Source organism: Ostrinia nubilalis, chromosome 2 (assembly GCF_963855985.1).
Source record: "Ostrinia nubilalis chromosome 2, ilOstNubi1.1, whole genome shotgun sequence".
Lineage (NCBI taxonomy): Eukaryota > Metazoa > Arthropoda > Insecta > Lepidoptera > Crambidae > Ostrinia > Ostrinia nubilalis.
In genome coordinates, this window is record NC_087089.1 from 17,903,460 (window position 1) to 17,922,738 (window position 19,279).

Below are 19,279 nucleotides of genomic sequence, written 5' to 3' on the forward strand. Positions count from 1 at the left end.
AATTTTTTTACTATACTCGTAAGCTACTTACTGTACTATTGTTACGATGCTCGCATTTGAAATTTTTGATTCCTTTTCATGGCCATTAAGCTATAATCTGCTATAATTTAAAATCGATTAGCTTCTCGCTCGCTCTCTCGCCAGCATAATAGCTTTTGAAGCCTGTATTTCAAATGAGTTCTTTAAAACTGCTGACGTGTACTGACTCGCGGCATTATTGCAAACTGGAAAGTCCGATTTCATTGATCATATTGGTGGAAGGTGATTTAATCACGCTTAACTTATAGGTTTTTATTAATACGTAACTGGAACTTGTTTTCTGGTTATTCATTGTAAGCGCCATGCACAAGGTGGACCGACGACCTCATAAAGGTAGCAGGATGTCGCTGGATGCAGACCGCCACCAACCAGCCGTTGTAGAAATCATTGGAAAAGGCCTATGTTCAGCAGTGGACGTCCTATGGTTTAAATGATGATGATGATTGTAAACGCGGTTTCATATGACCACTTAGGTGTGAATGCATCAAGTATTTAGATAATTTCACGATCATATTTCATTTCTAGTAGAAAATAACTTAGAATTCAAAGCGTAACTGAATGTAAAGACTGCTCAAGACCGCCTCTATCCAACTGGCAATACCTAACGGCTTATGTGCTCTGAAATGCATCCGTGACTGGAGCAATGTTAAATCCCGACTACCAACTGGCATTGAATAACTAACTCAAGAAGGAACATAGGAGTTGTTTAAAATGCTAAGAATAACGCCCGTATTCACAAACGATGCTTGCTTAAGTGAAGCAGCAAATGGAACGCACAGCGTTGAATAGTGTGTCACCCTGTGCATCCACGCGAACTGTGAGACCTCATAGTAATGTTTGTGAATACGGGAATAAGACATATAATGAATCTTACTAATATTATTTAATGCGATAGTTTGGGTGTCTGGATGTGTGTTACTCTTTGACACAAAAACTGCTAAACGGATTTTGATGAAACTTTACACTATTATTGTTTATAACCCAGAATAACATATAGTGTATAATTTATGACGATATGTGATAAACTTAATTTCACGCGAGTGCAGCCGCGGGCAAAAGGCTGTCATAAATGCTTAAGTAGTAGTAGTAGTACCTACTTAGATTTTAGACAATCAACTTTATTTTTTCTAACAATTTAGAACTCATTAAGGATTATGTGCATATTAACATCCATTAAATTTTGTAATTTTGTAATTTGTATTAATACAAAATTCTACTTAATGTTCAAACATGCATAGAAAAGTTGTAATTAAAACATCAACAGTTCCATTTATTTTACCCACGCGACAATGCATCCAATCTATTCACACAGCAAACCTAATTTACACCACTATTGTAGCTGCACAAAAGTTTTAACGTTTTCCGAAAGTAATTAAGCTGTGTAAACGTCCATCTGAATGCGTCCCAGAGGCCCTAATGCACTAATACCCTCACTTATTCAGCACCAGTCGTCGGGTAAATAATACAGCAGCAAATGCAGCGCTGTTAGCAATGTACACGTAAAACGTTTAGCTTGATACAGTGAGTGGTGACTACCAAGTTTAAGTAGACTGCACATGAATATTTCATGTAGGTATGGAACGTTATATTATTATGAAACGATGAGGTTTCAATTAGTTCTAGTCAAAAGTGTTATAAAATGCTGGCTTCGAAAAACCTATGTTCATTGCCTCTTTTTTGTCTTTTTAAACGGCGATTACAAAATTAATATTAATAAACATAAATTAAGAAGACAAAGGTCCATAAGGTTTAGACAAAACTGATACGAGAGCACGTATTTATCTGAATTAATGTTTTTCAGTCCATCTCTATGAAGATAATAGTTGGAGCCATAAATGGACGAATGTGAGAATATTGATTTCGATATGAGAAAAAATAATAACTTTATTTCTCAAAAGATAAATCCAAACCATTCAACAACTTATATTTTTAATTTTGTTTCGTATGCCATTCTGTTGAATAAATGAATTCGATAACAATGATACTCTACGGATTCTCATTTTAACTTCATGAAACGCAAATGGAATCAGTTCTATGAATGCAATTATGAATGTTTGCTTTATTGACTTGCACTGTTGGCCAATGTTGGTCCATATTTTCACAGACACTTAACTCAGTACTAGGTTTTCGTTCTTTTGTATGTAAAATCATAGGAATAAAAATTTCAATTTTGGCAAAGTTTTATATTTAACTAGCTTTCCGCCCGCGGCTTCGCCCGCGTGGAATTTTGTCTGTCACAGAAAAACTTTATCGCGCGCGTCCCTGTTTCAAAAACCGGGATAAAAACTATCCTATGTTCTTTCCCGGGACTCAAACTATCTCTATGCCAAATTTCATCAAAATCGGTTGCGAGGTTTAAGCGGGAAAGCGTAACAGACAGACAGACAGACAGACAGACAGACAGAGTTACTTTCGCATTTATAATATTAGTTGGGATGGTTTATATCTAATAACAAAAGTTCGATTGGATTAGTTATAGAAATATTTGTTTATAAAATCCATTTCTCACTAACTAAACAAACTCTCGTAGCGTATAAAGTAGCACTGAGTTTTTAATATTGTTTCATTTTATTTTAGTAATACATAATAATACATTTATTCATCTAAAGAATTTCGTTAAATTTTAATAACGTAATTTCTATCATCATCATCATCATTTCAGCCATAGGACGTCCACTGCTGAACATAGGCCTCCCCCAATGATTTCCACAATGGCCGGTTGGTAGCGGCCGGCATCCAGCGCCTTCCCGTAATTTCTATAATATAGATTAAAATAACTCGTTTAATTGAATACCCAAGATGATTTATTGTTTATCTTTGTACATAAATCTTAAGGCAATCCTCAACAAATGGAAGTCTGAAATATCTTCCGCTTTATTGAAACATTAATAAGTATTCAAGAAGCAATAAATATTGACACTAAATGATGATTGGAGAGCAAAGCGAGTAAAACAGCTACACGAGTTGGAATAAACCCATTTGCATAACTCTAGTTCCCAATAACGTTGTTATTTGTCGATAGATGTTATCGATACTTTGTCCAAAAAAATGTCTACACTAATATTTTAAAGAGGTAAGATTTGATTTGCCTTTGTCCAGCAGTGGACATCATTTGGCTGAAACGAAACGAAGATTTGATTGTGTGTATTGAATAAGCTCCGAAACTACTGCACCTTTTCTTATATTATTTCTGATGGACATAGACAGTTCGAAGTTCGCCGAACGCCGTGGTATATAAAAATTAATAAAATATCAACTTTTTTTTGCACATAATTTAATTTCCACGGGTGAATAATATTTGGTAAAAAGTTAAAAGGGCGTTTTTTGTTCGCAAAGTCAATATGGTAATTAACGTAAAGTTAGAATTTTAATTAAAGTTCAAATAAAATTAATCAAAGGGTGCTTGTATCAAAACTTTAAAAAAATATTTTGCGTTTTTAATTTAAAAATACTAGTAAATTCTCTCTTTACTAGGGAAAAATATTTTCATAAAGCTAATTAAGTATTTTTGTTTAAGAAATAAACAACAAATAAGTTTTATAATATTTTTACTTAATTAATTACTGTGTAAGCACACAAAAAAAATTATGCCAAGATCCAACACCCAGTAATAATAAATAAAAGCAAAAAAATATTCATTATCCGAGTACCTAAAATATTCAGTTCGTGTTTTAGTGAATGTAAATCTTAAAGACAATAGTGAACTTACGTAAATGATTTTTTTACCAGTTTTTTTTGTGAAAAACTACACTACCTACCCATTTTTTTTCCAAATTTTTGAGATGTCTAGAAATACCATTGGATTGAAATGGAAATGGATCCCATTCTCATTACTTTTTGAACAACCCTAGTATATTCGGATTAAAATTCTTTAGACACTGTATAGAGAGCTACATTATTATTAATTCACGTGCCCTATTGATTTAGATCATTTACATGTCAGATAACATCGAATCTGTCGCTTATTGATAGCGATGCATTAATCAACATGCATTTGCATTTACAATATCAATATTGACCGATTGGGGGTCAAGTTGCGAACATGCTATGGATAGGCAAACAGCTTCTGTTGCACTGGCCTCAGGGTAAAGCTACCTGTCAGTCTAAAAGTGAACTAAATACAAATGTCAGATGTTTTTTTTATTTACTTAAATTATTACTGTCAGTAGGAATTCAGAGAGAGAGAGAGAAAATAAAAAATATACTGTAAAGTTTAAATTTCTGGGCCGTCCGGACGGTATTTTTTAGTCCTTCAGATCCTTCTTGAGTCTTTATTCCAACGCATCCTCATGAATCAGATTTCGAACTATGTGACTTGCCAGATGTCATTTCAGTGTGTTTAGGGTGAGTTTACATCAAACGTTATCGCTAGCGACTGCTTAAAAAGTATGACACATTGTACAGCGTCCCTAGCGGATACTTTCGAGTACTAAAATCCTTATAGATTTTTAAACGCACTTGTTAGCCACGACGTTCGATGCAAACTCGCACTAAGCACAGTTAACTTTCGCTCTACTTTATATGACATCAAGGTACCTACGAGTACTTTGTTTTCTCAATTATACAATCTTTGAAATATAGAGTTTCTTTATACTTTTATCGCGTGTTTACTTTCAAAAGTTGTTACTAGCAGCACTAGCGCGGACAAGCATTGAACGTAATAACCGATGCTTCACAAACAAGCGGGGCCATTATCCTGTGTAGGGCGACATCATAAAAACGCGACGGATCGGTATGTGTGCCCGTGTTGTTGTTCCAGGATTTATTTATGTATTTTGGTTGCATGAAATACCTAAATAAATCTTTATAATCTAATTTTGATTAGAAATTATAAACTCTACAAAATGTTTTAAGACAATACGTTTGCGTTACATATTAAATAAATTATAATGAACTACGAGTACATTAATTTTATGTAAGTCCACCCTTTGTGCATTCCTTTTCAATAAATCTTTTAAATTAGAAAATCAATAATCTGATGTAGCATTTTTAATTGCCACCTAGTTTACAGTATTAGGCTGAGATGCAGCACCTTATTTTAACCGTAACAATAACAATAACCGGTGGTTTTTGTATGGGTTTGTCAGATTCTTGACGTTTGTCAGAGTTAAAGTAAGAGCCTTAGAATTGTCCTATAACACAATTGTTATAGGACAATTCTAAGGCTCTTACTTTACTTACTAAGGCCCAATGGCCTTAAACATTTTATACCACATGTTCTATGATAATTGAGAAGCTTATATCAAAAATAGTTTTCTCTGCAGGGAAAACTCCAGATATGGTTATTTTATGCTAAAAATCAAAATGCCAAAATCGAATCACACCGTCGGTAGCAACTCCCATCTTGACAGATGTGTGCAAAAGAATAATACCATCTCAGCTGATCTCGAGGGGGCTCCATCTGCGACCGATCCGAATTGCGATGTTGCATATGGAATCGATGCAGTCATCTCGATTCCCTTCTGAGAATCGATTGCTTGCAGACGTGTACTGTCTGTTATGGATCGAGATATCGAGGGATCTAGAATGCAATGCTCCACACAAAATCATATTTTGATTTCTGAGAGCCATTTTATATATTTTATTTAAAACAAGGCAAACCCTTTCTTGGATATCATTTTCAGGTTTTTATAAAAACTCCCATAATATGAAACTAGGTACCATGAATACTACTGCTATAACCTATGTACGAGTATCTACTTATTCAAGAGAACTTTTGCCCACGGCTTTACCCGCGTGAAATTTAGTTTGTCACAGATCGTCATAAATTATAATGTTATAGCTTTCCGCCCGCGGCTTCGCCCGCGTGGAATTTTGTCTGTCACAGAAAAACTTTATCGCGCGCGTCCCTGTTTCAAAAACCGGGATAAAAACTATCCTATGTTCTTTCCCGGGACTCAAACTATCTCTATGCCAAATTTCATCAAAATCGGTTGCGAGGTTTAAGCGGGAAAGCGTAACAGACAGACAGACAGACAGACAGACAGACAGACAGAGTTACTTTCGCATTTATAATATTAGTTAGGATTCTGGGTTATAAACAATAATACTGTAAATCCGTTTAGTAGTTTTTGCGTGGAAGAGTAACAAACATCCAGACATCCCTACAAACTCTCGCATTTATAATATTAGTAAGAAGTAAGTTAATATTATTATGACCGTCATGATTTAACAAACACGGAAGATCTCGGTTGTACAGTTAAAGATCTAAGAGGTTGGTGCCAATGCATTCCTATTCTATACAGGGTGTTAGGTAAATGGGTATATGAGCCGATACTAGCCCATGTTAACATGGGCATATTGTCATTTTATTTTTTTTTAATTTCATACAAAATAAATTTTATAAAATCCGATTTGTATGAAAATTAAAATAATTTAAATGAAGATATCAATTTTCTGACTTCACCATACCATTTATATGACCATGTTAACATGGGCTAGTGCCGGCTCATATACCCATTTACCTAACACCCTGTATAGCTCTTAACAACTCTGGTAAAGATGTCTGTCTTTACGGGCCGCCAAAGTTTGAGAGCTCAATTCAACCATAACATGGATCATTTTTCTTCTTTTTATCAATATATCAACCCATCACTATTGCCCATGTGCTCTTCATACCATCTTAAATATAGATATTTCATCGTCAGTATTAAATATAAGGGATTGTCCGGGACTTCGGAAAAAGGACTTATAATATTACACTGCATACTCTTTCAAGCTTTTATTCTATACTATTTCCTTCACGATTTGGAGATTTGCAAGAGGCAGATCTTGTAAAATTGAAAGCCGAGTTTAAAGTTTATCGCTTTAGGAAACATTCAAAGTATTTTCTTGTAAGAATAAATCTCCAGAGCTTTAAGAGAATGAAATATGGTTATTTAAATCGATTTTAGTTAGCAAGCATAATGTACTTTACTTTGTAGAAAAGACTACAACAAAAAATGAAAATAGGTCGGTCAAAATTCGTGAAAACGCCAGATAAAGTAAACGATTTCAAATTTTGGCCTGAAAAATTATATCACTAACATGAAAGAAAGAAAAATATATATAGTGATACTAAATTTTACTCGAATGTTAATTTGTTTATAGATATGATACAAATAAAATAATTTTCAGGAACAAAAACTTGCAGTAGGTAATACACATTAAATAAGCAAGGAAATTATAAAATAAACATTAGCTTTGAAAGAACCTTCCTCGTACGCGCAACTATAATTTATGAAATCTCCTTGGGATTTGTGATGTGGATCTTATTTATTTTTATAGCGAAATCCCGTTTCCTTCCCTTTTGTACGTCATATTCACATTCACATTCATTTGCTGTTTTATTATACAAGCATTTGCATGTGTGCGTCTACGGACTGCGTAAAATGTTTATTAATAGCAACAACAAAAAATAATCAATTTTGGGAACAAAAAGGGAAGAAATATATTAGTCTGAATAATTTTTGAACAGTACAGTCGGTTCGTATTTAATATATGTATTTCCGATAAAACCTCGTGGTAAGCTAAATACCATGCTGCTTCTATGCTTGTGTTACAAATGAGTTCACCACAATACTCCAGTGCAGCGGCGGCGGGGTTCAAATTAGCGTTCATCTGATCTCGATTCGGCCAATCCGACACCGACACCATTTATTGTCGCCTCATCATGTCAGCCATAAGACGTCCACTACTGAACATATGGCTCCCCTAATGCTTTCCACGTTGACCGATTGGTAGCGGCCTGCGTCCAGCGCTTCCCTGCTACCTTTACGATTTCGTCGGTCCACCTTGTAGGTGGACGTCCCACGCTGCGCCTTCCAGTACGCAGCCTCCATTCCAGAACCTTGCTGCCCTATCGGCCGTTAGTTCTGCGTACTATGTGCCCTGCCCATTGCCACTTCAGCTTGCTAATCTGATCATTTCTGATTCGATCTCGCAAAGAAACACCAAGCATAGATTGGATAGCATGAATTGAAATGAAATTTAAATATTTTATTATTATTATAATTATTAACTGTAACCTTAAACCTATGACTGTGTGTTGAAATAAATGACTTATTATTATTATTATTATAGCTCTCTCCATAGCACGCTGTGCAACTTTGAGCTTCTGTATAAGGCCTATAGTGAGAGGCGACGTTTCCGAGCCATAAGTTATCACTGGTAACACACATTGATTGTAGACTTTCGTCTTCAGGCATTGGGGTATTTTGGACGAAAAGATGTTACGTCGTATTGTCGCCTAGCTTAGATAAATTAGCATAGTTTATTATTAATTTAAGTTATGTAAGAAATGTCTTTAAGAAATGTAGCCGATATACCTAAATCTAGAGTCAGATTTTATGAGCCATCACTTTTAAGTCTAAAATTATTTCTCTTTGTTGCAGGCCTGCTCTTCCACAGAGCGATCCTCATGTCAGGGTCTGGACTGAGCCCGTGGTCTCTGGTCGCGGATCCCAACAAGTACGCCGCTATAGTAGCGACGCATGCCAACTGCTCTCCTGGTAAGTGTTGCTTAGATCAGTGTTTTTCAACCTGTGGGTCACGACCCCTTGGGGGGTCGCGAAGCCTCTATAGGGGGGTCGCGAGAAGTCGTAAAAACTACCTCAGTAAAAAAATCAGTAAAGTTTTAAAGATAGATTTATTAGAAATCTAATTATGAAAATGCGTAAATGTTGTATGGATTGAAGTATTCGGTCCCTACAACATCTTTGTAACATTATGTGTCATGAAAAAGGTTGAAAAACACTGGCTTAGATTATTACCTAACCGAAAGCAGGTAAAGGATCTAGAGAGAAAAACATCGCCCAGAGATCGGTCATTAATAAAAAGTTACACCCAGGACGAAGCCTGGATTAAAATGACATTTCCATATTAAATGACAATAAAATTTAAGAAAGAGTTCAACTAGGGTGCAACTTTTTATTAATAAGGGGGCCAAAGTCTGTAGGTAGCTTCAAAGACTGATTTTAAAGTTGTTTGGTTTAGTGTAAATATTTTTTCGACTACATCTAGTCAGTTTTGTTCATAATAATTCAAATTCAGGATCACCGGAGCAACTTACTTTTTTATACAACTATGTTAACTATGAAGGTAGCCATAAACTAAAAAAATATTTATTTTTACCCAGAACTAACGCCACCAGCGCTACTGCGGTGTTTGCGCGAGCGACCGCTGGAGGCGCTGTTGTCAGCGCCTGTGCAAGCGCCTGACTTCGCCTACGCATTTGGTCCGAGCGTAGACGGGGTTGTTATAGGTGAGTTTAATTTACAACAGACCTAGTAACTAGTAAGTAAGAAAAAATTTAATTCTTTGAAATTTTATCGTTTAAAAAACATCTAGGAGAACCAAAGTTACCGACGTAGCCCACACAACTGCCACACTAAGTGGCTTTGAGCGATGCGTATGGATACCGTAGTACCGCCTGCCATTCGGTGGACCGATATCTATTAGAGGTCACCGGAAACAACTGACTGAATACGGGTAAAGCAGAAACGGTCATAGTGGAAATCCTTGAGGGAAGCCTTTGTCAAGCAGTGGAAATCCTTTGGTACAAACACGAACGATCGGTCAATTTAAAATTTCTAACTCCTTCAAAACCTTGAAACTTTTATAATAAAATCGCGCCATGTAAAAGATTGGATGTACAAACTGTCCAACCCGTCCGACTCAATTATTTCCGCGTGAACTCAAGTCGCGAATAAACAAATAACACCGCGTTACAAAGAATATACGAACAAAGTGCGTGACTAGAATACTTAAGGAATAACTGCGTTAGTAGACAGTACAGAGAGAAGTAGTAAACCATCTATTTCTACTTCTCAGCACTGGCCCATTAATTGTCCTGAAGCAGTGGTAGGCTTAATACTGGGACGTGTAAAAGTGCTTTTTAAAAAAAGCCTATTTGCAGAATTAAATGAGTTTTAAAATCAAGATGATGGATATGAAGACTTACACTGTATGTTCAGCGTCTTTGGGATACATCACAATGCATACATGCCACAGGTAGAATTGAAATAAGCGCCTTTGGGATACATACATGCCATAGGTAGAAAAGTAAGGTAGGCAAGCCATGGATCAAAATAAAGAAGTTCTGCTTTGGATTGACAGACTACAGAAGAAATGAAATTAACTGACATAATATCCTTACTGTTAGTTTTATTAAAAACTCTAGACACGAACTTCGTAAAGTTATTCTAAATGCTAATCTCCTTGATTACATTTTACTTCGACCTAGATATGTCTATCAATTTTATTGATAACTAGCCTAGCCTAAACAAACACTGCTTCAATAGAGTTAAGGAACAAAATATCCCCAGTGTTTGTTTTGTCAACTTAGTCTAGCCACGGGTAGGCTTTATCTAGGATATCCCTTTTCTCATGTTCTAAGCTGTAGATTGAATTGTAATCTTATACATCCCTTTTTACATCATCACTTACTTCTCTATTGCTTCAACCACACCAACGTGTGCAGATCGCCATCGCTGGTGCAATCAAGGCGCGATCAAGAGTCAATGATAGGTCACGTGAACTGTTATAGGTCGCGCGACCTGTCATCGGCCTTTGAACGCGCCGGCGATGGCGATCAGTCGCGATGGTGTGGTTGAAGCTTATCACTAAGCCTTCTGGGTCTTCATACTTTGTGTCATAACACTAGGAATTACAGGTTTTCCTGTTGGCGAGGAAAAATTAAGAACTGTCACCAAAAGAGATTTGATAAAACAGACTAATTAAAAGGTAACGTTGCTTCTACAGGGGTTCTTATTAGGCCCACAATTGCTAAGGTTGTACTGAATTTGGAAGAAAAAATATAAATGAAGAAGCTTATTTTGCAGGAAACTGCCCCATTGTTAGATATTTTTAGTACTAATTAAAAGAAGTTGGACACTAATTGAGAAAAATAAGCTTGGAAAGACACGATTTGGCTACAAATCCAGCAAAGTTCATTTGTTTTAAACATGGTAGGCACTTGGCCCGCAGTCTTAAAGAAGTTTAACGCCTTACGCGCACCACTTAGCAAAGTGAAATAATAAACAGACTATTAGCTAAAAGCCTCAAGCATATTTCAGTTAAAAAGGAAGTAATTTAAAAATAATTTGCGTTATCATTGTAATGAAACGAATAAAATTAAAAAATAAGGAAAGACAAACGGGATTTTCAAGATACTCGAGCTTTGACGAAAAAAAATTCATTTTTCCTTAAAAGAAGAATAACAACTTTCAATTAATAAAAATACAAGCTATCTTATTAGGACCTGGTTTATACATTTTCGTACTACTACATGATTATCTCATAATTATAATTAGCTTGTAAGATGTCCGTTTTTAAACAACATGTTGACTGAATAATAATACCCTTGTTAACTCCTCCAAGTAATAAACTAAACGTAATTAAATGTTATTATTAAGAGTCGGTTCACCGTAATATTTCAGGGGTCGACGGGGATCGAACTGGCGTTTATCGAATCTCGAGTCAGTTTGATACATAAGTACAAATAATTGGTCTACATTTGCCTCAATACAAACATTATTGGCAAATAATTAAAGAGTATCTATTAAAAACAATCATTTTGATACATCAGATAAAACTCATTAAAACTCATTTATTTCTGTAAGTAGGCTTTAAAAAAGCACTTTTACACGTACCAGTATTAACCCTACCACTGCTTTAGGACAATAAATGGGCCAGTGCTGAGAAGAAGCAGCGCAAGAAACTCAGACACTATTGTCAGCCTCTTTTTCAAAGGTTTACAGGTTTTCAAAATACATAGTTATAAATATTTATGTGAGCTAGGCAGTTACGCATCCCAAACATTTTTATCTTTTAAATAATTATCGACTTTATAGTAGCCCTTTTTCATTAAGGTACTTTTAATATGTGCTTTAAATTTATGAATGGGTAGTTCTACAACAGTTTGTGGTAATTTATTAAATAATTTAATACATTTCCCCATAAATAAATTCCCAATCTTATGCAGTCTGAAATTTGGAACGGCCAGTTTTTTTTTTATGCGTGTCATATACCTACCTTAGAAGCTTGAGCTCATTTCACTACTATTCAACAAGGATCGATCTAGCCAAATTGGTTACGATTCAGATAAAAATTCATTGCGAAAGTCACAAACGTGGATTCGATCGGTGAAATAAAACACCGACAAAAACTTACCTCAATCTACAAGTCCGATTGAGGCACTGACAATATTTTTCTTCAGATAAGAGCCATCCATTTGCCGGGTAACTTTCGCCGTATCTCTAGGTGTTCCGATAACGCCTACGGAAACTTTGGGAAACAACCAACACAATAATCGAAGTCATCAATTGTGAGATAAACCTCTCATCCCGTCGACAAAACTCCGGCTAACTGAGTTTCAGGAATTTGCCGTAGTTGGACCTATGGATCGATCGGGAGTGGCAGCGGCGCGGTTTTAATTACAACACGAAATATAATTACAGGTTCATAATTCGGCTGGAGTGTTAGTGATTCGCGTGGTTGTCAGAACTGACATTGAGAAGTTGTTAATAACAATATCATTGCATTTTTTTAAACATTGGGTGAGGTAACTGTAAATAAGTAGATAGTAAATTAAATACTATGTTGAAAATCAATGTTTCTGCGCCTTATCAAGGAGAGAAACGGAGACTTTCTAAACTAATATTATATCAATTTCATAGGAATCATTACTTAATAAGGTCAATTACAACTAAATTGATTCCCATTTTAGATTAAACATTTAAAGACTATCCAGCAGATTATCGAGCGATTCATGAATTCGTCCCCGAGAAGCCTCGCGACCAACCCTTGATGGAGCTGGAATTTCAATAAGACAATCCATTTGTCTTGGGAAGATTTTTCATTAAAATAAACGAAATAACTAAGCCTTGAAATAAGGAGGACTGCTAATAAAATACGGATTCTGGTGTCGCGATAATTCGATTAGTTGAAAAGGGAAACCAATAAAATATAATAAAACTAATTAAAATCTAAAGTCTAGCAATTTCGAAACTGTAAAAATTAATGTCGACAAAAAAATCGACTACAATGATATCATAAGTTACTTCTAATAGTAGTATTTTGCAACATAAATGTATGTTCTGGTGACTGGTACTCTGGTGTGTCGTACTCATCCCCCATTTAATATGGAAAATTCTCGGAACATTGTGTTCATGTAGAATAACATAAGCCTACTTATATCATTCGAACTTTATACCTACAGTTTGTACGATGCTTCTTGACTGCTGTGATTTAAGTAGTCTTTTAGCACATCAAACATTTTTGTTGCAAAGTAGCACCTATTAAGTATTACTTAAGATACCATAGTGCTTAACTTGCCGATCCGTCGTCTGAGCCTTAGCATTCAGTCACCATAATACTACTGAAGGTTTAGTGTGAATTTACATCAAACGTCGTCACTAGTGAGCGCGTAAAAAAATTACATTAAATGTATGACGGATTGTACAGCGCATACATCTGAAACTTTCAAGAACTAAAATTTTTATTTATTTTTTTAACGCGCTCACTAAGTAGTGAGGACTTTTGATGTAAACTCACACTAAGCCCTCAGAACTATGTCATTCACGGTACCTACAGGCCCGAAGAGGGGTTGTCAACCCATTAAATTGTTGTATAATATTTCCAGGGGTAGCACTTCGGAAAATATTTCGATTTCCCCGCTCCCCCCGTCTTTATTAAATTGTCCCCGCAACTTTTCTCATCGCCCCCGCTCCGGTCTTCACTTTGTTGTTCGACATTTTTTATTCGAGTTTCCTCGCTATTTTGGGAAGTTAAACACGTTATTATAGTCCGCGGCTACTTCGGACGTGTTTAGCTTTTACTCTAAAATAGCAATTTGGCTGCTAGCAACTTCGAGCGGAAAAACACTCATTATGATGACGCAAAGAGCACAAATTTCAACGTTGACAACTAAACGAAAAAGTCTTCAAGCTTAGCAATTTCAAACATGATGTAAAATATTTTGTAGATGTTAAAGATATTGTCACAGTTATTTACGTCAGTTATACACGTCACCTAGCAAAGATGACGTCAATTTTAATTAAATTCTATTGGGGTTGGGGTTTGAAGAAATTATTTGACGCTACTAAGTTATTAACATATTATTCGAAACCTACGTCTGATTTACGTCTTCTAAGCATTGAGAAACGACTTTCCTATCTACTATATAAAAATAAGTCGGGTTTTCCTCCCTGACGCTATAACTCCAGAACGCATGAACCGATTTCCACGGTTTTGCATTCGTTGGAAAGGTCTCGGGCTCCGTGAGGTTTATAGCAAAGAAAATTCGGGAAAAGGGGGTAAAACAGGATCCACGCGTACGAAGTCGCGGGCGGCCGCTAGTTATTTTGATATTTTTAGAACGATGTTTCATTATGATCAGCTGTTAATTATTTGGAGTATGTAGGTATCTTACGTCTAATTATTAGGTATTTTAATATACCCTGAAACCACGAGAGTAATTCACGAGAATCTGTCTTAATAAAGACTGACGGATTGGCTTCAACACACCTGGAAATATTAAATTGTATACATTGCTTCTGAGAAATCATTTGAAAAATTACATTTTATTAAAGGAAAATAGAGACATTCTCAAAATATATTACTTTTCACTCATTTCCTCTGAAAATATTTCTGGCTGGCTGAAATTAGTCCTGTATGTAGATGTTAAAGGTTTGTAATAAACTCGTAGATACAGTCAGCGTCAAATAGTTCGTGACACCCATTTGATTATGGTCAAAAAGTTGACAACCTTATTCCAATTTGCAACCGTTTGTTAGTCGTATACCTCGAAATCATAAAATCCTTGTAGCTTTTCACCTATTCGCATTTCACCGTGATAGCGTTTTTTGTTGTAGCGTGTAATATCGGTAGTATATTTTGTTACTAGCATATATTTTTAACAGATTTTTACAACAGTAGCTAAGTGCTCTGGAATTACAACATCAGCAGTGGTTCGAAAAGTACAATTTCCAGTGTGCCTTTTTCGATTTCGATACAGAGCGTCTCGCTTTGTAAAAAAGGATGGTAATTTATGTGCATATTCCTCAGTCCGGCAGGAAAGTAAATCTACTATGAATTTTTTAGACAATTGTAATTAGCATTTTAAACTACACTGGTCATCACAAAAATCGACCCTCCCGCGACAAGCACTTTCAAACGTATGCATTCCCACTTCCCACAAATGTTGGCACCATTTGAAAGCCTAGTTCTAAAGTTCATTTCATTAAAGGAAAGGTTTTTACCCCAAAAATGTGTCTTTAGAAGGATCCAGAGTCACTTCTTCAAAAAATAGGTAGTTAGGTTGAGCCAGCTTTTAGGTTTTAATACTGTTAAGTTGGGATTAATCGCTATCCATCTGTTAAAAAGGACACGTGAGATCATTATTTGGTTTTATAACCATAAAAATTGGTCTAATTGATCCCAGAGGTGAGCCCAAAGTTAGGTCTTTTTTCAAGTCACATTGATTGTACATATATCGCGTTTATGTTAATCGTTTATTAAGAAATTAAATGTGTTTTTCTTTAAGGATATTTATTGGGCTTTCAAATAACACCAATATTGTTGGGGCACCATGATTGTGTCAGTAGAGTCGAGTTTTCCTGTAAAACGTAGGTGGGCCGATTTTTGTGATGATATTATGTTGCATTTTTTACTATAAAATATTTTATTTACCGTTAAAATAGATATTGTTGCAATAAATCCCGTGAAGTGATAATTTTATAATTGTAATTAGCGATCAAAAATTATACTACAAGAATAAAAATCTATTCAGAAATTATGATATCGCGGCGAAATGCGAATAGGTGAAAAGCTACAAGGATTTTTTGATTTCGAGGTATACGACTAACAAACGTTTGCAACAAAGACGTATACGGACTTTTTAGCAACTTTGGGAATAACTATTTGACGCTAACTGTACTTATAGGTAGTCTAAATTGAGTTTTCAGAATCGTATGTGGGTCGTAAACAGCTGCATTGATCATCAAGTTCTTGATAGGTGTGTTCAATGGGCATGACGTGGTCGTCAACGTTAACGGACTGTCTCGCATATGGACGGTGATACAAAGCTGCCGAATTGCCAAATCAAGGATGAGCGACCATTGACTGACGTCTGACATTGTTAAACGGGCTGGATGAACTATGTGACCACAAACGGAGGCGTTCGTGTTTGAAGCATGAAAGACTCAATTATGTATACGTATAACTCATTTAATGGTTACGGTTACAGATAAACATTTTCATAAACTAAATAGGGATTTAAATCATGTTTAGTTATCGTTAAATTCACAGATGCTTACTGCAAGTGGGTGCGAGTCTGAGACTCAAATGAGAAGTATCTAGATAGATACCTATAACCTAGATAGAGGGAAAAAGCGTAAACGCAATGAGCAAAACTGGTGACATTACCAATTTATTCTAAATGCTTATTTACTTTAAATTGAATTTCGGTAAAAACCACGATTACGCAGTCATTATTCATTAACTTTTTTCAATTAGGCTTTGAAAAAGCATTTTTACAGTCCCATTTAAACTGTACCACTGCTTTAGGACAATAATGTGCGTGTGAAAATCGGTTACTAGTCTTTCTTTTAATAAAAGTTTCAAGATTTACATAAGAGTACAAAATTGGGGGAGGCCTATGTTCAGTAGTGGACGTCATATGGCTAATATGATGATGATAATTAACATTTCATTAACAGAAGGTATTGTCAACAGACACAGGCGACCTGCTGGTGACTCCCGAAAACGGCTACGAGTGGGGCGGGCAGCCGATCGCTCGCGCGCCCACCGGCAAGGCGACCAACGCCATCAACATCATCAACGCCGTGCTGATGAGGAAGAGCGCGGTTGCACAGCTCACCAAGTACGTTATAGCTTTTTAATAGAATAAGGCTGGGTTGCGTCACCTTACTTTAACTTTGACAAACGTCAAAAATCTGTCAAACTCCATAAAAAAGCACCCGTTCGTCATAGTTACCGACAAAGTTAGGTGGGGAAACTCAGCCTAAGTATTAGTAATTTATGCAATACAAATAGTCCCATCAACTCTTCGAGCTAAGCTAAATACCCTTGTATTACTAGAGTAGACTATTTAAGTCCAGTGGCGGCAGGGTTCGAAATATCGTTAATAGGGATGTTTCCTGGGTAAAAAAGCAAGAGTTTTAATTAGGTAGTCCGTCAGTTAGCTTATGAAAAACTACTCGACACGTATTTTTCACTTTTTAAAACTAATGAAAATGTAAAGAGATAAAGCGTGCCAAAGTTCTAAAGTAAAGGCCCGTGACGTCAATGAGTGCGTAAAAGTGCAGCACTATGTGACGTCGCGCGGAACTTCAACGCATTATAACTTTGTAATTATTTTTTTGATTGACAATTTAAAATATACGTGTCCAATATTTTTTTATATTAAAATTAACGGACGAAAAAACATTTTTTAGGAAACTAGCCTATTGTATTTTGAGTCAGCCAATCCGACACTTTACCGTTGGGCTCTTTTTGAATTCAAATTCATTATTGGTGTGTAGGCCCTGAAAAGGGTGCTTTTATTGCGACTCTTTTGTCGAATGAAAAAGTAGAAGCATAGTTTGCCCGTCATACTCTATTTGGCCTTCAACAAACTATCTATAGGCGACGGTAATCACTTACCATCAGGTGATCCGTCTGCTCGTTTGCCTCCTGTCACATAAAAAAATTGACCCTACAGACATTTAAGAGACTGAGCATTTTTCGACTTTATAGAGTGATCGTTATAGAAGTTAAATTAGTTTTCGTATTTGTTTATATTTTAATAATTTTCGTATTATTCGTGTTAAATTACTTTTGGAAATGAGAAAAGGCTAATTAGGTAGCGGTTACTGAAGCTAAAGTTATGGTGATCCATACCAGGCGTCCTTAATGCGCTATATTAATTTTGTGTATGAATAATTCCACAATATTAGACACACCGAATTCACGTGCGCTCGGATAGCTTAGTTAATATTCAGTGTCTGTCTCGCAATCATAGCCTTTATTAGTTATGTATAAATTATTAACCTCGTATGAACTGTGCCGAAAATAGTCCTTTGTCTCAATAATAATTATCATACAGCAAATTACACATCTTAATGTAACTTGAAGCACTGGAGTGTAGATATTAAATGTCAAATTCAGTTAAATAGAGGTTGAGGAATTAATTCAATTGCGAGACGTACTTAAGTACGTACTTACTGCATTGTAAGTAAAGCATTGAAACTACGTTCAAATACTCGAACCAAATTCGAGTAAAGTTTCAAGTCGGTTATTAGTTTCAGCACTGAAAATAACATTCCGATAACACTGTAGCATTTTTAATATACTTGTAATATTGTATGGGTATGATTTTACTGCAAAATTATACCGATGTGCGGTCAACACAACTTGAGTGGTTTTGAAAAAATACTGGGCGGTAAGTGGTACTGGAGGTAAAAAGTACATACTTAGCCTAGCTATGAAAAATATAAATCAATAATAATATTTTGATCCACAAACGTTTAAGTTTTTCGAGGAGTCAATGTTGTCCTCAAATTGGTAGCTACAGAGTAACATAAGATTCACTTCGACGCTCAAAATTAATCTCTACACTTGCTTGTATATAAAGAATCTGTTATTTCAGTTAAGACAAACTTACAAATCGGTTATAATTAAATTCTTTTGCCTAGATACGACCTGATGCTCGGCGTGACCAAAGCAGAAGCGTACTTCGCGTTCAGTGGAGACGACGTACAGTACGGCATAGAAGCGGACAGAAGGTCCAAGATCCTGAAGTCCTTCGTCAGGAACACGTACAGCTACCACCTGTCGGAGATCCTGGCGACCATCATCAACGAGTATACGGACTGGGAGCGGCCTGTGCAGCACCCAATTAATATTAGGTAAGGATAAATTGATTAATTTTAGGTAAGGATGAGTGACTGACAGCCCGCAGAATCGCTAAAATAAAGTGGCAGTGGACGGGGCACATAGCTCGTAGAGCTGACGGCCGCTGGGGCAGAAAAGTTCTTGAGTGGCGACCACGAGCCGGAAGACGTAGCGTGGGCAGGCCTCCCACTAGGTGGACCGACGATCTGGTGAAGGTCGCGGGAGGTGCCTGGATGCGAGCGGCGCAGGATCGGTCTTCGTGGAAATCCTTGGGGGAGGCCTTTGTCCAGCAGTGGACGTCTTTCGGCTGAAACGAACGAACGAAGGATGAATTATGAGCACAGGTATAGATCGTTTCATCCACGAA

At 36.2% G+C, this 19,279-nt stretch overlaps 1 protein-coding gene across 1 annotated transcript in view; it reads left to right on the forward strand.

Annotated features, from left to right (window-relative positions):
* Positions 1-19,279, forward strand: part of LOC135085468 (neuroligin-4, Y-linked-like) — a 104,490-nt gene that overhangs the window by 64,704 nt on the left and 20,507 nt on the right. Inside the window, exons 5-8 of the mRNA XM_063980264.1 lie at positions 8,412-8,528; positions 9,155-9,280; positions 16,753-16,900; positions 18,714-18,926. Coding sequence (XP_063836334.1) covers positions 8,412-8,528; positions 9,155-9,280; positions 16,753-16,900; positions 18,714-18,926 — 604 coding nt within the window. The remainder of the gene's footprint in view (positions 1-8,411; positions 8,529-9,154; positions 9,281-16,752; positions 16,901-18,713; positions 18,927-19,279) is intronic.